The sequence below is a fragment of the Acinonyx jubatus genome, chromosome A2, assembly GCF_027475565.1.
Source record: "Acinonyx jubatus isolate Ajub_Pintada_27869175 chromosome A2, VMU_Ajub_asm_v1.0, whole genome shotgun sequence".
NCBI classification, from domain to species: domain Eukaryota; kingdom Metazoa; phylum Chordata; class Mammalia; order Carnivora; family Felidae; genus Acinonyx; species Acinonyx jubatus.
Window position 1 is genome coordinate 105,773,724 of NC_069383.1, and position 23,171 is coordinate 105,796,894.

Below are 23,171 nucleotides of genomic sequence, written 5' to 3' on the forward strand. Positions count from 1 at the left end.
AACTAGGAGCCTACATGGCCCCAGCATCCGGAAGGATGCCGCCCAGTGCCTTGGTGCTCCAACTGGCCCTGCGGCTGTGGCAGCCCAGGCCTCACCCGCTGGGTGACCTGTGTGGGCAGGGCATACATGTGCTTACAGGAGTTCTGCCTGCTTCCCACCCGTTTAGGCCATTTTGTTTGTTTTAAAGTCAATGACGGGGCGCCTGGGTGGCTCAGTCAGTTAAGCGTCTGACTTCGGCTTAGGTCATGGTCTCGCAGTTTGTGGGTTCAAGCCCCGTGTGGGTCTCTGTGCTGACAGCTCAGAGCCTGGAGGCTGCTTCAGATTCTGTGTCTCCCTCTCTCTCTGCCCCTCCCTTGCTCATGCTCTGTCAAAAATGAATAAATGTTAAAAAAAAATAAAAATAAAGTCAATGACAATGATTAAGAATTTGTATCTGGTATTTAAAAATAATACGTAAAACGCCAAATTTTTAACAGACTTTGTGAATAGACATTTTTAGAACAGTTGTAGGTTTACAGCAAAACTGAGTGGAAGCTTCGTACAGAGATTTCCCCCCACGTCCCCCACATCCCCCCACCATCACCACCCCCACGATTCGGTGTGCTGGTTACAACCGACAAGCCCACGCTGATGCGTCATCACCCGAAGTCCACGTTTGATGTGAGGACTCCCTCCTGCTGTTGGGCATTCTCCAGGTTTGGACAAGTGTCCCGCATGTACCCACTGTTGTCGTGTCACACGGGGCTAAACCCTGCACTCTGCCTGTTCATTGCTCCCCGCAAAACCCTGGCAACCAGCAACCTCTGTACTGTCTCCGTACTTGTGTCTTTTCCGGAAGGTCAGAGAATTGGGACCAGTGTGTAGCCCTGGCTTCCTTCACTGGGCAACAAGGTTTACGTTTCCTCCGCATCTCTCCATGGCTCAAAGGCTCATTTCTTTCTAGCGCTAATACTCCACTGTGTGACTGGACCGCCGTGTAGTATCCGTTCACCTGCTGAGGGACACTCCTCAGCAATCCTGGTTGCTCCCAGGTCGTGGCAGCTATGAGTGAGGCTGCTGTGACACCGGTGTGTGGGCTTCTGTGTGGACACAAGTTTTGAGCTCCTTTGGGGAAAATACCAAGGAGCTCGCTAGCCGGACTGTATGGTGAGAATATGTTCAGTTTTACAACACCCCCCCCAACTGTCCTGCAAAGCGGCTGCACCATTTTGTATTCCCACCACCACCGGGTGAGCCCTCCGGCTGCTCTATTATTTCTTTCACCACGCGTGTGTGTTTGCAGCACAGAAGCAGCCTTTCCTGCCTACGCAGGGAGCTCTGGGGACCGTGGCCCCCGTGGCTGACCGCCGGCTCTTCTTACTTTGGGCTCCCATGGGGAGGGTCAAAGGGCACAGAGGCGGATGGCCAGTCGCTGGCGAGACGGCTGGAAACCAGGGGCCTCCGGCTCTGTGGTCTTGGGCAGCCTCGGTCAGGATAAGGTTTGGCTTTGAGACAGAAGCCACCACAAGCCAGGCTCAGACTGCACGGCTGCCAACCTGCGCACACGAGTGAAGGCCCCGGGGTCTGGGTGCCGCGTCCTGCCCGCTCAGGAGAGAGGAGCAGCGTCCTGCAGGCTGGGTGTGGGAAGCCGGTTCAGTCCAGCCGGAGAGCAGGGCGGCCGCTCCTGAGGCGGGGGGAGGAGGGGAGGTACCCCCATCACGTTGTTGGAGGGGCTCCTAGCGTAGGCCTGTGCTGGGACCCCGGCCATCAGGGCTCACCCTGCCCTCAATCCTCATCGGAGCACATGCTCACCGGACACCTGCCGGCCATCCCACGGTGCACCTGCAGGGCACAGGGCCTCAGCCGGGACAGCGGCAGGCTGGTTGGAGAGACGCAAGCGGGCGACAGTAGGGGTGCTGGGTGCTTAGCTGGCCATGGAGTGGGGGGGCTCGTTCCGGGCACCGGGGCCTCGTCCCTGCTTAATCTCTCGGACAAACATTGCTGGCTTGGGGATAAATCGCGACACAGAAGTTGGTCCTCGCCCCCATGGAGCTCACGGTCTGGAGGGTGGACTTAAAAACCAAGGCTTGTCTGACCAGGAGCATTCAGGCAAGCTCTAGACGTCCCTTCTAGGGGACAGGACACACAGGGCAAAGCACTGAGTGTTGCCAGGACCATATGTACAGGTGAACGTGGGGCTTTCTGTGAGGCAACTGGCCCAAATTGTTCAGAAAATCAGCGTGAGGGAAAAAAGCCAAGGGCTTTTCTCTCTTAGAGGGAGCAGAGACACAGCCACCAGTCACAAAATGTGAGCCTTGACAGAGTCTCGGTTGGTAAAAGTTATAAAAGGCATTGGGACACTGAAATGTGATGGAGGACGCGGTGGGACTGGATGTGCTCACGTAAGGGAACGTTTTTGTTTCTCCAAGACGCAAGCTGAGGTGTTTAGAGACCAAAGGTCCATCTGCAACTGACTTTCCAAAGTTGGCAACAACTGTGTGCACATAAAAAACACAGCTACATGAAAAGATGGTGGGAGGAAAGAGGTGGCAAAATGCTCAGTCCGCAAACCCGAGGGTTGTGCAGACGCTCCCTGTGCTGTTTAACTTTGCAAAGATGGAAGTGTTTTTGAATAAAACATCGGGGGGCGTCTGGGGGTGCTCAGTCGGTTAAAGCGTCTGACTTCAGCTCAGGTCATGATCTTGTGGTTCATGGGTTCGAGCCCCACGTCGGGCTCTGTGCTGACAGCTCAGAGCCTGGGGTCTGCTTCTGGTTCTGCGTCTCCCTCTCTCTGCCCCTCCCCTGCTCACTCTCTCTCTCACTCTCAAAGATAAATAAATAAATAAATAAAATAAAATAAATTAAAAAAAATTGTGAATAAAACATGTGGGAATGATCACTACCAAGTTGTCTGTGATCAGCTGCACGGGGGCCACGGAGGCAGCCATGGAGAGAGCAGTGGCCACAACAGGCGCCCCGACTTGTTCTGGAGGAGGGCCCCCTGGGGCAGGGGCAGGGGCAGGTCAGGCGAAGCCTGGATTTGGGAGGAGAAGCCTGTGTGTCTCTGGCAGGTGGCCTGTGACAGGTCAGCAGGGGCCGTGGTACTTCTGGTACCTGTTCCCTGTGGTGGGGAGCACTCCTGACCCTACCCTGGTCTCGACCCCCTAGCCAGCCAGCCAGAGCCCCCCCACTGCAAAGCAGGTGGCTGAAGCCTTGGTGGGGTGTCGGCGAGAGCAGGCAGGGCTTGGAAAGGCAGGTCTCTTGCTCCCTGGCAGCCGCTGCTCTGGAGAATGAGGCCCTCAACGGGGGCAGGCCGTTCCAGGGCTGTGCCTGCCAAAGTCCAGCTGTCCCCAAGGCACTGGGTGGCCCTTTCAGGATGGCTAGCTTCCATCCTTCCCTTCCAAGCTGGTCCCGGTCACTCGCAGCCTGAGCCGTGGCGAACGCACACGGAAAGGGCACAAGTGGAGGGGGCCTGGCCGGAGGTGTGGAGGCGGGAGTGGTGTCAGCTCGTCCCCCACACCCGTCACAGACAAGGAGGTGCCAGCCTGGGTGGCCAGCAGCTAACGCGGGGGTGCAGCCCCGTGACCCCACTGACAGGCTCAAGACCATGCTAAGTCATGGTCTGCTGACAGATGCAAAGTAGTGGTGGGTGGCCGCACAACAGGGACAGTGACGGTGCGTCACCTCACATGAGCCCACTGCACTTAGCATCTGGGCAATTCATAGACACCAACTTTAAAAACTGGATTGGGAAAAAAAAAAAAAAACTGGATTGGGCAAGTGGCCAGTGATTCCTAACCTCAAATGTAAACTAAAACAAGTGATCCTGTCCAGGGACCCTCCCTCCAAAAGGGGCCTGGTGTCCCGACTTGTGTCATGATGCCCATCCTGGTCCCCGTGGCTGGCCCAGCTTGGGAGGGGGTGAGGCAGGGGCCGCGCTGCAGGGAAGGGGCTCCTGAGGCTAAAGATGGGGGATTCCTCGATGTCAGGTAAACGAACCCGAGCTGCATGGGGTCCCAGCTTGTGTGTGTGTGCTTGGAGGGCGGGTTGACCAGGGGCTCCGCGACCATGCTAGGGGGTGCACTCTGTGGTCCCCTCGCCTCCCGGGACCTGCACACTGGGTTGTCTGTCTTCTCCTCTCTGTGACGGTGGCCGCAGTTTCTGGCCCTATTGCTGACCTTAGTCACTCGGTCAGACTCCAGGTCGGATCATTCTGTCGCTTCTTAGAGATGCATGTTCACCTGGTCTCCTCTGCATGGGCCTTGATTTCCTCCTCTCTGCGGCTTTGGACTGTTTCCCTAGTTCCTTCAGGTGCAGAGTTGGGGTGTTGAGAGCTGTTGGCAGCTAGAAAATTCCCTCCTGTTGCTGCTTTCACTGTTGCCTCTTAATGCCTGCTTGGCTGCAAAGTATCTTGTAATTCGGCTCCGTACTCCTCTGCGCCTTGGACCATAGCGGTTGTTTGACCTCCACGCTCGTTACTGTTCCATAGAAGGTTATGGTGTCCCACCTGAATGCTGTTGGTAACAACGCAGCCTTGTCCCGCTGGGCTCAGAGAAGGTACCTCGTAGGATTTCTGTCTCTTTAATTTATGGAGACTTGTCCCGTGGCCTCAGGCAAGGGGTGTCCCCCCGGGCATTTGAGAAGAGCTGGTGGGTGGTGGTCAGTGCTCTGAGTCCCGCCGGCTTGTTTTCATATTGCACACATGGCAGACATGAGGACATGATGAAGCACGAGGACAGCTGCCACTCACCTGGAGGTCATCACCAGTACCCCCCATGGTGAAGCACGTCGGTGTGCCCTCGCTGTCCCCCGGAACTATAGCGCATACATAGGAGTCCCGTGAAAGGTCGATTTGGTGTTGTGCTTTACTAAAATGGCACGTCCTATGTGAACGATCGCACTTTGCTGTCACCCCACGTTGTTCGAGGGGAGTCCCCACGTGGCCCCGCCCATCCCTTGGGAGGACTGCCTCAGCTCAGGTCTAGAGTTCTCCGTTCCACCTAGAAGCACCCAGAACACGCTGATGGTACACGGATGTCCAGCGAGACCACACCCCGCATGGCACCCTGCTCTGCCCCCCCCCCCAGGGGACAGCACTCTGAACAGGCCCCTCGTCCCCTGCCATGCTGGGTGGCATTCCCATTCCCTCAGCAAGGAACAGGCTGCAGGCAGACACTAAGGCTCACACCCGGGGTCCCGAGATGTCAACGGCTAAAGCCACCTGGGGCTGGGACACCTTCCACCCGAGCTTTCAGCACCCCACCACAGGGTTCAGACCTGCTGTACTGGAAGACCCTTGGGGCCAGGAGGAAAGGGCCACCCAAGCAGTTGGAGACGGAGGGGCCTGCAGGACCCGGGAGCCCAGGACCACCCTCCATGAGCCGCCTGGGGCTGGTGTCTAAGGCCCCTCCCGAGGCCCCTGGCTCCCTACCCCAGGCACGTCCACGCACAGTGACATGGTGGCAGATGTGTCTCCTGGCCCTGGTGACACCTCACAAAATAGTTCTCCAGCTGAGGCCAACTTGGAAAATTCCAGAGACCAGGAAATTTACCGTGAGGCAGGAACAGCCAGGTCTTGGCTTGGAATGGAGCCCTGCCCACATGAGGAACACGGGCAGGGCACAAAGGAGGGACTGGCCAGGCCCACCTTGAGGGAGTCCTTTAATAGAGACTGGCAGACAGGGGACACGACTGGCCCCCCCTCCCCCACCCGGCCTGGCCCTGGGGTGGACGTGGGAGAGGCAGTTTTAAAAAACACAGCGGGACCAATTCTTCACGTTCACAGAAAAGGGGTACTCGGGCAGCCCGCTGGAGTCTGTACACAGAGCTGGGTCTGGGCACCCACCCCCGGGAGACCGAAGCTCACGGCCATCTGCCCCGCTGTCTGCACCCAGGAGGGGCAGGAGCCCGCGGGGTCCCCGGCTGCTTGCCCAGAGCTCTTAGTGTTTCTACACTATGTACATTGTTGTGCTTTGGACCTCCTACCCCATGGCCCTGGTCTGAGGCTTCGGGTGGGAAGACGGACCCACTCCCACTGCGAGATCAGGCTCAGGACAGGGCCGCCCTGCTCCTCGCCAGGGAGCCACAGGGTCACTGCAACAGAAGGGTCAACGCTGGACAAGATGCAGGCTGGTGGGAGCAGGCGGGGTTGGGTCCAGGGGCGAGGTTGGGGACACAGGTGTGTATGGACGGGGCCCAGCTGGGGTCAGGGGCAGCAGGTGGTGGATGGGGTGGGGCTGAGCTGGGCGGGGGCGGGGTGTCTGAGGTCCCCTCCCACCCAGCGCAGCTGCCTCCACGGTCCGAGGGGGGTGGTGGGCAGGTGGCTGGGGCAGGGTGTGGTGGCATCTGCGGGTGTGTCCCCGCCAGCTGGGCGGGGGCGACAGGATCAGTTGTTCTCGAAGAGAGAGAGAAGGTCGTCATTGCTGTTTGTGGGGAGGTCAGGTGGGCCAAGGTAGGACAGCAGTTCTTCGGGGTTGGTCAGTTCTGGGAGCAGCTGGGGACAAAGCAAAGCCATCAGCAGCTTTGGCCTCAGGCCCACCACACCCCTGCAGGGGACCCTGTGCCTGAGCCCCTCAGCCTGCACGGGGCTCTCCCTGCCGAAGGCTGCTCTTTGACCAGGAATCACTCCATACAAGTTGTCCAAGGACAACCTGGGACACAGAGCGTCTGCCCCAGGGGGCATGCATGGGGCCATGTGGGGACCCCGATGTGAACACAGCAAATGCAAGAAGTGGGGTTTCCAGTGTCTGGGATATTCTGCTTTGAGCTGCTCTAATTTTCTCCCGCTGAACTTCAGGGTGTTCGGTTTATTAGAGAGAAAGACCATTACCTGCAGTGCACGCACTGATTTTGGCTCACGCGACACCTGTGGGTCAGCTCAAACCACACCGAGGCCAGTGTGGTCCTCTGCAAGCCCAATCTTCTTGGGGACTCTACACAGGTTCCTGTAGCCAACTGCCTGGACAGAGTCATCCCGCGGCTACTCAGGTACCTGACACTCATCATCAAAAGAGCTGACGCTATCTGACCAGCTGTCCTGGCTTCAAGGTCACTAGGGCGTCAGTGTCCTCCCTTCTATGAAGCATGTGGACCCTGGGGACGACGGACACACCGTCCCCAGCCCCAGCTCCCATGCGCTCCCTGGCATGGGGCCTGTACTCACGTCCAGGGCTGGTTCCGGGGCCTCCCCCGCCCCAGACATGGGGGGCCCCATCACGCCTGTGGCAGTGCTGAAGGCCAACTCGCCGATGGGGCCTGAGCTCACTGGGCCCAGGGGCTGCCGGGATGCTGGGGGAGGATTTGGATGGTGCAGCTGGGGCCCTGGGGCCCCTCCAAGGCTGGGGGTGAGCAGCCCTGGAGCCCCTGGGTTGTGGGCAGGGTCCAGGTGACCCGCTGGCGGCATCTGGAGAAGGAGAGAAGAACCAGGTAGAACAGCTTCTGGCCCCCTGGAGCTGGCCCTCCACCCCACAGCTTGCACTGACCTGGCCTGGGAGGCAGGGAACAGACTTCTCAGGTGTCAGGAGGCTGCTAGGAATGTCGGACTGGTAGGAGCTGGGGGGTGGCCCCGGGGTGAACTCAGGAAGGGCCGGGGTGCTGGGCGTGGCAGGCGGGAAGGACTCAGGGAAGGTCCCGGGTCCCAGGAAGCTGGAACCTGAGAGCAGAGCCCATGTTGGGTGAGGCCTGGGAGCTGGCACTGGGGAGAAGCCGGGGGGTGAGGGGGGCTGGCGGCCCAGGCTCCCAGCGCTCTCCGCAGGTAGCTCTGGGTTTTACAGAAAAGAGCATTTCCTTTCATCACAGGGGAATGGGCCTCACCCAGCCACACCCACACATGGGGTCAGGTGGGGCCGGGCCCCCAGCGGGCCAGCAGAGAGCCTCCGTTCCCAAATGCCGGGCCCCCCTGCCCGTCCCCATGGCATGGCCACACCTACCCCACCAGGTCCCCAGGAGGCCCCCCCAGGCACAGGGCCCGCAGCAGACTGGTCTGGAGAGAGCAAATCACTGGCCCGTGGCACTCACCCTGGCCGGGGTAGTCACCAGGGGCTGGGGCCGGGGCCGAGGGGGGCTGCAGGGGGGCGAAGGGGGCAGCGGCGGGGCCCAGGGCTGCTATCATCTCCATCACGCTGGGCATGAGCATATGTGCGGGGCTCACGGTGCGACAGCGCTTCAGCACTGGCCCGTCCGGCTCTTCCTTGACGTGAACGTCGGGCTTTACGGGCACCGGCTTCCAGCTGCACGTGGGGTCGATGGTGATCTCCTCGTAGTCAGAACTGGGCAGGGACACATGGCTGGTCACCAGCTGTCCTTGCCGTCTCTCTCGGCCCCTGGCCCGCTTCTAAGCAGACCTCCACTCCAACGCCTGTAGCCGCATGGCCCATCACACAGGCCCCGTGGGCGGCCGGGCCCGGTTGGATGTGGGTTCCATCTGCGGCCGGAATCAGCCCACCCCGTGGCCGAGCTGTCATAGGGCCGCCGGCGGCGGGACGGCACGAAGACACTTACTTCTGAATGTGAACGAGGACGCCCAGCACATACTGGTCCACCTGCAGGCCCTCCAGCAGCGCTGTCTTGCTGTAGGAAACCAAAGGCATGTGGCTCAGGGGCCTAGCCCGACCTCGCCTGGCACACTTCTCGGCTCTCTCACCCTGCTTGAGGCCACATGGCATGAAGTGACCCCGCATGCGATGACCCTGTGTACACAGACCCCACGTAAAGCTATTCTATGAGATGATCTCAGAGATGACCTCGCACAAAGCGACTGTGTGCGTGAGACTTGTGCCCTGAGCCGCACCGTCCTCGTCTGCTCTGTGACCCCCTAAACCTGGGGTTTTGTTGGTCCCCGTGCCTGGGATCCCAGGAGGACTGTCTGGGAGACACTCACTTGCACACAGGGCACCGCCAGGTCCCCCGCTCACAGTTGAGCTGCAGGTAGGACTCCAGGTCGAAACACTGCGGGGAGCAGGAGAGATGGCTTCTCACGCGGGTGCCGGGGGCAACCGGGCCGCACTTTGCGATTGAGCCTTGTGGTTTCGGGCTGAGTTACGTGAATGTTGAGAAGCCACGTGGGCCAGGCTTGCCCGGGGCACCATGCTAAGTGCTTGGCCCTGGGGGCAGCCGGGAGAGCACAGCCCTCGTGGGACTAGAGTGCCTTGTGGCCAAAGAATAGGGTATCTGTGCTGGCAAATACCCGCCTCCGGGACACGGTGCTGAAGGGAAACTAGGGCCGGGGTCTGTGCGTGCTGCTCCTGGCCAGGGCAGGAAGACCCCACCCGCCACCCTGACGCCTCTTGAGATGTGACACGAGAACGCAGGAAACCATGGGGTGCGCTCCAAGAAACCAATGCCTGGTCTGGGGAGCACGTGGGGGACGGTCTGGTGAGTGCGTGGGGGACGGTCTGGTGAGTGCGTGGGGGCTGGTCTGGGAAGCACGTGGGGGAGCCGGCTACCCGCCCGCTGGCTGGTCACCTGCTGGTGGAGGGTCCGCGGGAAACCGCTGCACGTCACAAGTTCTGGACCACCCACCTGTATGTGGCGACAGTCATGGCCTCGGGCGGGGAGCTGGATCCTGCGGAATGTGATGGGACACCTGAGGGACACCTTGATGGCTGTCTGCTCCACCCCATCCTCACCGTTGGGCCCAGGGGTGCCGGGGACGGTGCCGCTGCTGAAGTTGCGTTTTACTGGCATGCACGGGGAGAGGACTCGAGTGAGGGGCTGCCAGCTGGGCCGGCCGCTGCCCCTACCCCCCGAGTCCCCAGCCCCGGCAGATGTGGGGGTGTGCCATGTGGTGGCTGGTCACCGGGCGGCCACTCACTCTTGGTGATACAGTGCTCCGCGGGCAGGAGGCGCTTCCTGAGGAGGCCCTGCAGCACCGAGCGGACGGACGGCCGGTGCACCAGCTGCAGCACGAACAGGTGGGACTGCGGGAGGTGAGGAGGGTCAGGGGCGAGGCCCACACCCCCACATCCCGCACTGTATGTCTGCGGCCTGTCAGAGCACCGACCCCCAAGAGCCCCCCTGCACGCCCTGCAAACTGCACCTCGGTGTCTGTGCAGGGCCTGGGCCTGCCTGGAGTCCCCAGCCGGGGAGGGTTTCAGGTCAGCCTCCCCCTGGGGAAGGACAGGCCGCCATCTTGTAGGGAGTAAGCGAGAGCGCCAGGCCCCGGTGAGCAGGCCTCACCAGGGAGGAGGGAGGTCCCCTCTCTCGGCAGGGGCTGGGGTCAGGGGCAAGCACAGCCAGGCCCCTGCAGGCCCAGGAGGCACTCACGCAGCAGCAGGCTGTGACCGTGATCTGGATGGTGTTGCGGCCCGGCTGGCACACGTGCTTCAGGTACAGCGGCTTGTGGGAAGTCTTGTTGTCGCCGCGCTCGATGGTGAGCGGGGTGGCGTTGACACTGACCTGCACCGACGCCGGCCAGTTGGTGTTGGTCTGCCGGTCCTCATGGTGATAGCACTTGAACTGCAGCTCCAGGTCTGGCCTGCGAGGGGTGGGCCGCTGAGCAGGGGATGCAGGGCGGGGCTTGGTACAGAGCCACAGTGGGGCTGGGGCAGAGGCGGGCCCTAGAAAGGGGCCGTTGGGTGGGACCACTGAGAAGCCTCAGGCAGCCGGAGGGGGGCTGCGCGCAGCTAGGCAGGGCCACAGGGCGGGGCGGGACCTCTGGGAAGGGGGCTGCAGGGCGGGGTCACACTGTGTGGCGGAGCCGGGCTCCAGGCCGCTGAGATGTGGCTGAGCGGCAGGGCTTCATGGAGTGGGGCGTGGGTGGGAGGGAATATCTTGGGGTGGGACCTCACCGTGGGGCGGAGGCACTGAACAGGGGTCTCTAGGCGGGGCCACACTGGGGGCGGGGCCTCCGGAGGGGCAGGGCCTCTGAGAAGGGTCAGGCGCTGGAGGGGGCTGCGCAGCTAGGCGGGGCCGCAGGGCCCGCTCACCTCAGCATCAAGGTCTTGTAGACAGAGTCCCGGAGCTGGAACGCGTGGTTGCTCACAGCCAGGTTGTGCTGCAGGCGGAAGGGCTCCAGCACTACCCCGTCCCGCACCGGGAAGGTCAGCCGCAGCTCGTCACCCGGGCCGCTGCCTGCGACACGCTGCTATGAGCCGGCCACCCCTGTGGTAGGGCCCCGGGTTGGGGGGGGTGGGGAGGGGGGAGGGGGGGCAGGTCCCCTCATCCTCCCGCTCGGGCTGGTGTGGGCGGCATCTCCCCCAGGGTCCTGGGCCCGGCCATCACCCCCAACGGGAATAGGATCTTGGTTCTGTCCTGGTTCTCCCGCTGTTCTGCCCTGCCTCAGTCACCTGGCCCCATGTCCCCTAAGTTATGCCTGGAGAACGTGCCCCAAACCCAGAAAAGAGGGTGCTCCTTTGCTTTCAGAAGGGGTGTGAGGCTAAGAAGGTGTGAACGGACCACCTGCCATCATCCTAGCGCTTGAGCTAGGGTTCTAGGACCCCAGCTTCTGTGTGGTGGTCTCCCCCAGAGCATGGGTCTCTTAACCAGGAGTGGACCTCAGGAGGCCCATAAATCCCCTGAAATTATACACAGAACTTTGTGTGTGGGGGTATTTTTCTAGGGAGGAGATCAACACCTTGAACGGATGTGCAGAGTTCTAGGAGCACAAAATGAAACTGAGGGCCCCCCACCCCCACATTCCCTGCAGAACTCTGGGGTCCTGGGACCCCCGCCCAACCGTCTTAAGAGCAGGTGACACTCACTGGGGGGTGATGGGTGCAAGGAGCTCACGCTGGGCTTGAGGTCTGGCAGGAAGGGCGATTTGACCTCCTGGCTGGTGGACATGTAGGGGACGCTGCTGCCGGGGGTCATGGGTGGCGTGGGGCTCCCAGGCAGTGGGGAGCTGGGGTAGCCAGGGATGGAACGGGTGGGCTGTGGGGTTGAGCAAACAGTCAAGGTGGGATGGTGGGGGGTGGAGTTTGTTCTCGAAGCACCCGCTGGGACCAGTCACAACAGAAACGGGCAGGGGTATCCGGCTGGCCACCCGCACTTCCTCCTGCTTGGGTGCCCTCTGTCCACGTGCCCACCCTGAGAGCCGCCCACCCATGTGCCCGTACCCCACTCAGGCCGGGCTGGCTGTAGCTGACGCTTCCCCCGTTGAAGTTGGCACCCTGCCCGTTGAACTGCTCTGTGGGCTGTAGGGAAAACACGGTGTGCGCCCGGGGCTCCAGCCTGCCCGCCGCTGGGCCCCTGAACCTGACTCAAGGAGTGGGCTGGGAGCAGGGAGCCCACCACACACATGGCACTAGCCTGTTTTCTCTGTACACTTTTGAAGTTTACCATGTGATCTGCAGGGAGCACGTATCATTGTGTAATTAAAAAAAAATTGCTACTATAGAGAACAAGATGACCCCATGTGTCAGAGGGGTTTTGGGAGAGCCACAGAGAGGCTGAAACCGCCCCCCATCCCAGGCCTTGCTGGGCTTCTCCATGGTGAGTGGAGGGAGTGGAGACACTTTTCCACAATGAAATTCAAGTGACTTGGGGGCCTGCCTACTGCTCCCTACACCCAATTTCCAACAAGATAAAGATATATGAATTTCAGAGGGTCCTTTCAGAGCTGGATCCCTGCCCTAGTCAGGAACCCTGTGAAGCTCCTGGCTTCTTGGTCACCCCGAGTGCACAGGGCCCAGCAGGAGCTGTGTCGGGCCCGGAGGAGCCATGCCTACCTTGTACTGCAGTCCTGCTGGGCCAGAGGCGGACAGGGACTGGCCCACACCCTGCTGCAGGGGCAGCCGGTGCCCAGGGTAGGAGGACGGGGCAGGGGGCGGCCCGGCACCGGACGTGTACTGGGTGGCACTGGGTCCGTACTGGCTTCCTGGCAGGTACTGCTGTCCTGGATAAACCTGAAAGAGGCACCATGCCAGGGGAACAGGTGTCGGGGAAGCCAGGTCCCAGGGAGGATGTGGTGCCCGCTCCATGAGGCGTGGCCGCTTCTCTCACACAGATGCCCAACCTCACCATGGGTCTGGGTGGAGCTCAGGATGAGGGAGGAATGGACACTCACCTCGCTGGAGTAGGCTCTCTTGACCCCCTGTCGGGGCAGTGGCTGGGCCTGGGGAGGCCCAGGGTACCCGTGCTGGGGCAGGCGCTGCCCTGCATAGAGGGGTGCCATGCCTGCTGCCCGGGTGGGGTTCATGCCCATGGGGTTCATGCCAGAGGGGCCCAGCAGCCCTCCCACGCTGGTGGGGTTCATGCTGCCAGGGACGCTGGGCCCCCGGGGACCTCCGTGCTGCAGGAACTGGCTGTTAAAAGCCTGCCCAGCCCCCATCTGGGGAGAAAAGAGAGGAGCCATTCAGTACCCCCACCACTGTGGGTGCTGCCCAGTTGCCCCCTGCGCCCCCTCAACCCCCTCGTCTCTCTGTGTGCACATCCCCAGTCCCCAACCCCAGCTGCCCGACTGGTCCCTGCCTTCCAGACCAGCACATGTGGGCTGCACAGGAGGAGCGGCTGGGCCTCACCGCTCCGTACTGGCTCAGCTCCTGGCTCTGCTTCTCCTGGAGGGCAGCCACGGTGGCCGTGGCGGTGGCCGTGGCGGTGGCCGCAGCAGCAGCCACTGCAGCTGCTGCTGCCGCCTGAGTAAAATCGGTGGAGGGCCGTGTGGCATGTGAGGGCAGACCCAGGCCCCCTGGCCCCCCCGGGCCGCCCGCATACCTGTGAGAGACACAGATGGCTTGGCTCAGAAATGCTTCCCTGCCTGTCGCCCGGGGGCCACATAGCACCTGCCGGGGCCCCCTTCTTGTCTAGATGCTCCAGCGTCAGCCATGGGAGCCCGCAAGAGCATCACACTCACAACAGTCAACAGACTGGTTCACATGGTCCCAGGCACCTGCCAAACCAGAAGCTTTGCACCTGGAGGACTCCCAGCACACCTCACAGGTCAGGGGTCCTGCTTACCCAGCCGTGAAGCCAGGGCCCCCTGGGTAGCCCCCGCGGCCATACACTCCTTGCTGCACGAAGCCCTTGTTGGCAGCACCCTCGCCAAACGCCTGCTGTCCGAGGCACTGTGCGGAGTTCAGAGCAGGGCCACCACCTGCCACACCAGGCATTACAGAGCTGCCGGGGGGGCTCCCTGCAGGGCCCATGGGGTTCCCCAAAACCTGCGAGGAAGCAAGAATTGCCAATGGGAATCATCCAAACAACTCACTTCCTGCAGTTGCCCTAAAGGGCTACAAAAGAGAGGCCTGCCAGTGAGGGGCTGGGGGCAGAGGTGAGGGAGGAAGGAGGGGAAGAGAGGAGGGGTGCAGAGGCCCAAAGACGGGGGAAGAAGTCCCACACAACATGTGGTGGGGGGACTCGTCTACAAGGATGGGGCAGACTTGGGGAGCCCAACCCCATTTCTGTCTAAGGTCTAGGGGGGCCCTGGCAGCTCTCGGGGGTGGCCCCACTGCAGGCTCACCTGACTCTGTGCCGCGTTGCCGACACCCCACACGGTCGTGACGACAGACAGCGACCCTGCTGGCTGAGTGGCGCTCTGCTGCCAAGGCACCGGCTCATAAGCAAATGGACCATCACTGCAAGTAGACAGGTGGGTGGGGAGGCCCAGGTCAGGAGGCCACGGGTGTCGAGACCCCTGGCTGGGGAGGCTGGCAACTGGGGGCGGAGAGGTCCTGCCCTGCCACCCCGCCCGTACCCGAGGCCTGAGAAGGGAGGGCGGCAGGAGACCCACTCACCCGTGCGGTGTGGGGGGCAGGGCGGGTTTTACGGGGTGCATGGGGTTCATTGGCCTCGGGCAGCCTAAAGGCCGGGTCTGCGGGTGGCAGGAAGTAGTCCTCACAGCTGTTTACGTGGGACTCAGCTGGTCTGGCTGTGGGGACAGAGGAGGACGTCAGTGGAGATGCAGTGGCCGGGGGCTGTCGGTGGGGTGCCGGGAACCCCCAGCACCAGGCCCCCTTGCTCTGCTCTAACTGATGGAGGGCTGGGCGACAGCGGGGTCTGAGGGCCACTGTGGGGGTGGGGGCAGCCTCAGCCTGAATTGCCCACCCTGACAAACCTCTGTCCTCTCCCCCTAAAGCCAGCTTGGAAGCCAGCATTAACCCTTTCAGGCCAGGCCCTGCTACTCACAGCCCCTGAAATAGAGCAGGCTTTCTGACCCAGATCCTTTTCACACGCCCCTCCCTCAAGAAGGCCTGGATATCCATTAAAATCAGGGAACTCCCAGGACCCAAGTGCCAGAATCCCCCAGGTAGGCCCCAGGGTGGAGGCCAAGGCCAGAGCCAGCAGAGAAGAACAGAGGAGGACCAGCTGGCGGCCACCTTCTGCTCAGGCTCTGAGACTTGCCCACTCTGGGGAGAGGGCTCTGCTAAACAGGGCTGAGCAAGGTCAGCCAGCTGCCGGCTTCACCCTGGCCTGGGGAAGGGAGTACAGGTCACCTGCGTGCTCCTGGCTGACAGCCCCTCGAGGGCTGACGTGGGCACAGGGCCAGGCGGACCTGACCCCCCACGGGCCACGGTGACACCCACTGAGAGGTCCCCAAAGGGGAGGGACGCACACACGGAGCAGTGGGCAGGGGGTTGGTGCGAGCCCAAGGGCATGTCAAGGGGCCAAGGGGAACACGGCGGCAGTGGCTGGCAAACTTTCTTGGGACCCATGTGCCCGTGCAGGGGGCGTCCTCCTACTGTGTGAGGCTCACCGCCCCCTCCAACTGCTGTCTCAGAAAAATGAGGGAGGGAGGGCCAGGCACTCACATCCTCCAACACCCCAAAAGCAAGCCCAAGCCCTTGTTGGCACCCCCAGGGGCATGCTGCACACCTACGTCTGCCTGACCCAACCACAGAGGCGCACTGGCTGTGGTTCTCAGGGGTCCCCGGGAATCCCGGGTGGGGGGACTCTGCCCTCCTGGTGTCCAGGTTCTGTCCTGGAGCACCAGTGCCTTTTAGGGGCTGCAAGCCCCCCCCCCCCCAACATGCACACGTGCCACCCTGGACAAGCTAATGTGTGGTGGCTCAACCCAGACACCCCAGCACTCACAGCACCTCCCTCTGGCCTAGGAGTGAGAAAGTTGCCCCAGAACCCACCCAAGCCCGTGACTCACATTCCTGAGTGCTGACCAGGGACCTCAACGTTACCATGTCATCTGTAAATAGTCCTGGAGGTGCGTGTGGGGGAACCCTCATCAGGGACCCAGAGCAGGGAAGGGGTACAGTGGGAACTGTGACACGGGTGGTTCTGCCTTCGGCCCTTCGTGCCACTCAGCACTGAGGTAAGTGGGTCCCGGAGCCGCAGCAGAGCCGGGGCTGGGGCAGAACAGTTGGCAGGTCTGCTTCCTACCTGGCTCTGCTCCCCCTCTGAACGCTGTTCTCCCCTGCCACCCAGACCAGGTCCCACTCTGGAAACAGAGGCCAGAAAATGCAGGAGTCAGTGGGTCCAGAAGGCTGTGGCCCCAGGAATCTGGGCCTGCGAGCCAGGATCACCCAGCCAGGCTGGTGTCCTCGGTCCCTACCGTCCAACTCCAGGACGGTGATGCGGCCACCGTGGATATGGATGGGTGGACCTGCCAACCAATGGACCAGACCACAGAGGGCACAGACCAGGCACTGGAGGAAACCAGCATTGCAACGCGGGGCTCCCACAAGCGAAGCCAAAAGTTCTAAACTTCACATCTTGTGCAAAAATTAACTTGAAATGGGCCACGGATGTAAATGAACAACAGAAAATGACAAAACCTTTGGAGAAACTCTTCGGGACCTGGAACCAAGAAAAGAGCCCTTAGATGTGACACCAGTGCAGTCCTCACAAGGGAGAGGGGGAGTCATCTCAGAAAGACCCTGCTGATGCAGAGTGACAGGTATGCCCGCAAGTCGCATCTCTGACGAAGGACTAGTATCTAGGATATATAAAGAATTCTCAAAACTCAAAAGAAAAATAAACACCCCAGATAGAAAATGGGCAGAGGACACAAAGAGACATTTTAGCAAGGAGGTCGTCCGGACGGCATGCCGGCTCAGGAAGAGACAGACATCCGACGTCATGGCCACCGGGGACGTGCAAACTAACACCACACGGAGGCATCGCTATGCACCTATCAGAGTGGCTACAACAGTGACACCACCAAGTGCTGGGGCTGGGGGGGCTGGGGGGACTGGATCTCCTACCCACGGCAGGTAGGACTGGAAAATGGCGCGGCCACTCTGGAAAACAGTCTGGCAGCGTCTTGTGAAAGTCGGCACACAGCTACCGGGCAACCGGGCGACCGCACTCCTCTTCGAGACATGCAAGCTGAGGTTCACAGAAAACTATGCGCGTGTCTACACCAGCTTCCTCCTAGCAGCTCAAGAACGGCCACCCAGACGCCCTTTGGGTGAAGTTAGCCAGCTGTGGGGCATCCACAGCCCGCAGGCATGAAAAGGAAGAGCGAGCAGGAATCCCCAGAGGATCAAGCCGTGGAAAAAGCCAGTCCCCGAAGGTTACACGCGGTATGATTCCCTTTATGTAACGTTCCTGAAATGATGAAATCACAGAAGCGAGGAGCAGAGCCCAGCTGCCAGGTGGGGAGGAGGGAAGCAGGTGCGAACAGAAGAAGGTGCGGAAGGAGAGATGTGCATCTGGCCCGTATTCCCGGAGCATCCCGGTGTGACGTGCCCGTCGTCTGGTGAGACGTCACCGCCAGGGGAGCCGGGAAAAGGATACAAGGGTGATTTCTCACAGCTGCACGTGAATCCGGAATTCTCTCAGAATACAAGTTGACTTGAAAAACCACCACCACCACCCGTGGTCTCCACAGAGAAGCCCCCGGCAATGCTCCCTTAGCCCAGGCTGGTTGGGCTGGCCGGGCCCACTCAGCTGTCCCAGAAGCAGGGGGGAGACCAGCCCCCTGCCCGGTGCAGAGCCCCAAGACTGTAGGTGCTCCACTCTGCTCCGGGCCTCCTGTCTGGCACATCACACTCACCTGGAGAGCGGGGGCCGGAAGACTCCTGTTTCTAAAGAGCTTGTGGGTCAGGGTCAGGCTGCTGCTGACGCAGGGACCCCAGTCTGAGAGCCCCGGAGATCCGGGGAGGAGGGGGCAGGGCAGGGGCCCCAGGAGGCCTCCTACATCACCCCCGAGACTTCTCTGCCACGGACGAGACCACAGACGGTCCAGTTCCCCCTAAGCCTCCTGCACGCCTGGGTGCTTGGGTGTATGTGTGACTTCCTGCCAAACTGAGTCTGCTCTCCTCCCTGAGAAGACCCAGACTCTCCGAGTGGGGCACCCCACAACCCGCTGCTCCCCACAAATGGACAGGTGCCCTCTGAGTGCAGACCCTCCTCCCACTTCCTGGCCTTGAAGACAGAGCCAGGAAAACCGGTGTGGGCCCATGGGGCTTGTGCCCCAGTGCCAGCTGGAAGCCGGGACCCCTTGGCAGAACTGCCCTGGTTCTGGTTCTGTGCCCCATCTTTCTCCAGAAAACTCACCACTCAGGCCCCCTGCCCCAGGGCCTCAGAGCAGCTGCGCCCAGGCTCCTGCGTGCCAACCAAAGGCAGACGTTAATGTGGGTCAACCTCTTCCACTCCACCCTGTCCAGGCCGCCTGGTCACCCAGGGGCGGCACGCCCCATGACAAGCCACCTGACCCTAGGAGGGCAGGCCTACTCCACGGTCACAGAGCAGGGAGCCCATGGTTCCAGGGTGAGTCCCCAACCGGAGGGACACCAGGGTCAAATGGGCTCAGAGGAGGTAGAAATGACGGCTCCAGTGAGTGCGACGGCACAAGGTGGGGACTCAGGTGTTCTGGTGTCTGCAGGTCCTACCGCTCTACATGTGAGGCCCCAACACTGACCAGCTAACTAGAGTCGTCCGAACACCCAGGAAGGAGCATTTGTGAATGGCCCAGATACCGGACACATCAGAGACCAGCTACAGGGTTTCACTACTCTGAGCCTCGGTTTACAATGTGTAAAATGGGTACGTGGTAGCCACCCCAGGACTGAGGAAAGAGGAAGACACATGACTGCATTTATGCCAGCAGCCCTGACTGCTGTAGTGGAGGCAGCCACCAGTGGACACGCCATGGGGAAGCCTGGCTGCCCTTGGAGTCCTCCCCAGGCACACCCTGCCTGTTCTTCATCATCTCCATCTCCTCCTCCCGCCCCACCCCCCCCCCCGACTTCTATTCCCAGCCAGTAACCAGCCCCTGGGCATGGCAGGTCCTCAAGGCCAGTATCCCACCAGGTGAGGCTAAGACCCCGCACGGATCCTGGCACCTCCCTTGAGCCTGGAGAGGCCCCCGCTGCTAGCAAGCCAGGGTCTGGTTGGTGAGTCTGTGCTCACTCTCTCTACATCCACCACCGGCTTACAGATCAAGTCACGTGTTCTGTGTAGGTCCCTGCGAAATCTTGAGATAAAACAAACGACTTACAGACGTGGCCATAGATGTTCTGCAACTATCAGGAAGAGAACAGGGCAGGGAGGAAGCAAGTGTGGGGGGGTAGGAGGGAGTAAAGGGGAGCAGGGCTGTGAGGAAAGGGGACCAGGGCAGGGAGGAAGCAGGTCATGAGGGGGAGAAAGGAGGATGGCTGGGAGCAGCTCAGAGGGGGAAAGCGGAGGAGGAAGGGAGCAGGTCGGGGGAGCAATACACCCTCCCGCCTCAGCTTCGTGCGTCCCGTTTGGAAAGGGGTGTCCCCACGGAAGCCGCGGCCGGAGGCTGAAAGGTCGGCCAGTGTCGCCGGCCCGAAGCAGACCTGCGTGGGTCCCACGTCGCTGGACGGTGGGCGCGCACGGCCCAAGACAAGCCCGGAAGGCGAGCCCGCCGGCCAGAGCGCGGGGCGGAGGCGGCGGAGCCAGGTGGGGCGAGGGCCGGGGGTCACCCTCCCCGCTCAGGAGGTCGCCGGGGCCGCGCACACCCGTCGGGCGCTCGGCCGGCTACCAGCCCCAACAAAGGCTCAGGTGAGGGTCTCCCGGCGCGCACGGGGTCGCTGGGCCCAAAACCGCGACGCGCACGCGGCAGGTGCGGCAGGTGGGCGCCGGGGCCGCCCCCAGCGCGGCCGGAGCCCCGGGGCAGAGGCGCCGCAGCGCCGGGCCCGGGGCGCCGCACCTGCCCACCGCGCGCACCTGCCGCACCTGCCGCCCCCGCCGCCCGCACCTGCCCGCCCGGCCCGCTCACCTCCGCCCGGCCCGGCCCGGCCCCTCGCCGCCGCGGCCCCCGGCCCGCGCCGCTCCATGCGCTCAGCCCGCCCTCCGCGCCGCCCGCCGCCCCGGGGCCGCGGCCGCCACCACCCGCGCCATCGCGCCGCCGCCCGCTCCGAGGGCACAATGGAGCCGCCGCGCCGCTCATGCATATGCATGACGCCGCGCGCCGGCCCCGCCCCCCCAGGCCAGAGCAGTGGAGCCCCGAGCCGGCGCTCGGGCGGGGCTGCCGCGGGCCTGCGCGGGCCGGGGTGGCTGACCGAGTCGGGCCCAGCCGGGAGCGGGCGGGCATCGCGGGCGGCGGGGGACCACGACCGGCGACCCGCGCTCCTCCACACCTTTCCGAACGCCGCGCCTGCGGAGCCTCCAAAGCTTCCTGCTCGCTGTCCGCCGGGGCGTGGCCAGATGGAGGGGCGGGGCCTGATGGAGTGGATGGGCCCGGGCGGCGGCGGGGACGGCTGATGGGCGGGGCCTGTCAGGGGGCGTGTCAGAGCCTGGCTAGGGGGCGGGGCCTGGTGGAGGTGGCCCGGTGGAGGGGCGGAGCCCAGCCGGAGGGGCGGGGCCTTGCAGAGTGGGGTGTCAGAACCAGACTGGAGGGCGGGGCCTGGTGGAGAGGGCACAGCGGAATGGAGAGCGCTGCCGATAGGCGGGGCCTGTCAGAGGGGAGGGGTCCGGCAGGAGAGGCGGGGCCTGGTAGAGGGGGTTCAGAACCGGGCTGGAGTCGGGGCCTTGCTGAGAGCCGGGCCAGTCAGATGGCGGGGGGGGGGCAGGGCTGAGGGCGGGGCCTGGGCCTGTCAGAAGCCGGGTATCATAGCCTGGCTAGGGGGCGGGGCCTGGCGGAGGGGGCCGGTGGAGGGGCGGGGCCTGGCTGGGGGCAGGGCCTGTCTTGAAGGGCGGAGGCGGGAGGTGAAGGGGTCTCTTCAGGGGCGGGGCCTGGAGGGAAAGAGGGCCCGCCCACGCTGGACGGGTCGCTGTAGCGCTTTAGCCGATGAAGCGCCTTCTCTGATCTGCCTCTGATCTGATCTGATCTACCTTCCAAGTACTGTTCTCACTCTTTCAGTTGTCTGCTTTTTCCTATCCTTGCTTTAGGGACACCTCGTTCTCCTGAGTACTCATAATTAATCTTTTTTTATCGGGGGAGGGCCAGAGAGAGAGGGAGACACGGAATCCGAAGCAGGCTCCAGGCTTGGAGCTGTCAGCACAGAGCCCGACGCGGGGCTCAACTGCCGCACCGCGAGATCATGACCTGAGCCAAAGCCGAACACTCAACCGACTGAGCCACCCAGGTGCCCCTCATCTTAGCTATTTTAAAAAGTATTTTTGAACAATTACTATGCACTGGGCAGTTCTTTATTTTAAAGTTTTAATTTATTTTGAGAGAGAGAGGAGCACAAGCAGAGAGGGGCAGAGAAGGAGGGAGAGAGTCTCAAGCAGGTTCTGCATTCCCAGCCATAGCCTGTCATGGGTGGGGCTCGAACTTACAAACCGTGAGATCATGCCCTGAGCCAAAACCAACAGTCAGATGCTTAACTAACTTATCCAGTCGGGTGCCCCAGAATTTCCTTCCTCTTTAAGACTGATAATATTTCATTGTATGGATGTTTGGCAATTTGTTTATTCATCCTTTGGTGGATGTGCCATGGCTTTTAACGTTCTTCCCTCTAGACTGTCTGAACCCTGTGCTGTTTTTCTTCTTCTATTTCTTTAAAAACAATTTTTTTTGTTAACGTTTATTCATTTTTGAAAGAGAGACAGAGTGCCAGTGGGAGAGGGGCAGAGAGAGAGGGAGACACAGAACCAAAAGCAGGCTCCCCCCTGGTGTGGGGTTCGAACCCACGAGCCATGAGATCATGATCCGAGCCGAAGTCAGACGCTCAACTGACTGAGCCATCCAGGCGCCCCTTTCTTCTTCTTCTTTTAAATGTTTATTTGTTTTGAGAGAGACAGAGAGAGAGAGTGTGTGGGCCAGCAGGTGAGGGGCAAAGAGAGAGGGACAGAGAAAGAACCCCACGTGGACTCCGTGCTGTCAGCACAGAGCTGGGTGTGGGGCTTGATCTCAAGAACATGAAGTCATGACCTGAGCCCAAATCAAGAGTAAGATGCCCGACCACCTGAGCTGCCCAGGCACCCTGGTGCTCTGTTTCTTCAGAGAACCATTTGTCAAATGGTGGATCTGTTTTGTGCCAGGCACTCATCTGGGCTCTGAACACTGGTCTGTCGACAGTGACCATGACAGCAAGGACTCTCCAGCCCCAGTAGAGGGGACAAAAAGAAGCAGGTGACTCACCAAGTAACAATGTGTCCTTCAGGGAGAGGGTTAGGAAGAAAAATAAGGCCAGAGCAGGGGATGGGGAGTGCGATAGAATGGGGGAAGTTTCTATGGAGAGTTGGCCCACATGAAGGGGGAGGCAGGCGCCAAGGGACCTGCCCTCTTCTGCCTCCAGGAGGCCATGGGTTTGGGGGAGCTGCAGGCAGGTGTCTGGAGGAGGCAGAAGGGCTGTACCAGGCCTCTGGGCCTAAGACTGGCATCTCTGTCATCTCCCCAGGGCAACAGCCGCCCCCCTCATCCTGGGAGATGCCATTTGGTGGCCACTCCCTTCTACATGTGTTTTCATCTCTGACCATATGAACTGTTAAAAGAGTCTTCCTTATTTGCTGGGAAAAATATGCCCTCCCCAAACTTTTCTTCTGTGACTGCATAAAATGACAGTCCTCACTTTGGTATGTGACGGCTCTTCAGGGATTAGAAGAAACTTTTCATTGCCCCTGAATCTTGGGCTGGAGGACACATGTAACTGATCCCTTAAGTGTTTCAGAGCCAATACAACAGGCCACTCCCTCCAGGCCACTCCCTCCCTCCACTCCCTCCGCTGGGCAATGCCCTTTTTAAATGTGACACCAAGTGGGGGACACAATACTCTAAGTGTGGCCTAAAGCTACATTTGCTTTTTAACTTGGGCCCTCGGTCTTTATGAATGGCTGCTAAACACACATAGCTTCACCTGTTCTTGACTTGCAAAACTGACTTTGAAAAGAAAAAACCTACCACTTCTTTGCATACGAGTATTTTATTCTGATTGTAGAAAATACAGAGG

The 23,171-nt window shown here is 61.3% G+C and overlaps 1 protein-coding gene across 9 annotated transcripts; it reads right to left on the reverse strand.

Annotated features, from left to right (window-relative positions):
- Positions 1-5,623: 5,623 nt before the first annotated feature.
- Positions 5,624-20,540, reverse strand: ZMIZ2 (zinc finger MIZ-type containing 2). Of its 9 annotated transcripts, none has more exons than XR_008296950.1 (19): positions 20,054-20,210; positions 14,649-14,782; positions 14,375-14,489; positions 13,873-14,075; positions 13,437-13,629; positions 12,983-13,246; positions 12,645-12,821; positions 12,033-12,110; positions 11,679-11,847; positions 10,905-11,049; positions 10,243-10,453; positions 9,791-9,896; positions 9,499-9,656; positions 8,858-8,925; positions 8,479-8,547; positions 7,996-8,246; positions 7,461-7,672; positions 6,809-7,381; positions 5,624-6,472 (listed from the first exon to the last, which is right to left on the reverse strand). XR_008296950.1 is itself a non-coding variant. In XM_053218770.1 (19 exons), exons 2-19 carry the CDS (start codon positions 14,696-14,698, stop codon positions 6,365-6,367), a joined length of 2,775 nt encoding a protein of 924 aa, XP_053074745.1. In that variant the 5' UTR covers positions 14,699-14,782; positions 20,054-20,210; the 3' UTR covers positions 5,624-6,364. The 9 variants fall into 9 exon arrangements, 8 of the variants coding, with proteins under 8 accessions (XP_053074745.1, XP_053074743.1, XP_053074742.1 ...); XM_053218770.1 differs by having other exon boundaries at positions 7,142-7,381; positions 7,461-7,630; XM_053218768.1 differs by having other exon boundaries at positions 7,142-7,381.
- Between the last annotated feature and the right edge of the window lie 2,631 nt (positions 20,541-23,171).

Excerpts from the sequence above, each read along its gene's own strand:
- ZMIZ2 (XM_053218767.1), bottom strand. The coding sequence starts at position 14,698 with ATGAACCCCATGCACCCCGTAAAACCCGCCCTGCCCCCCACACCGCAC. Across the intron at positions 9,897-10,242 it reads CGGTCACAGCCTGCTGCTGC|TCCCACCTGTTCGTGCTGCA; the intron begins GTGAGTGCCTCC and ends CACCTCCCGCAG. Across the intron at positions 9,657-9,790 it reads GGAGCACTGTATCACCAAGA|TAAAACGCAACTTCAGCAGC; the intron begins GTGAGTGGCCGC and ends CGTGCATGCCAG.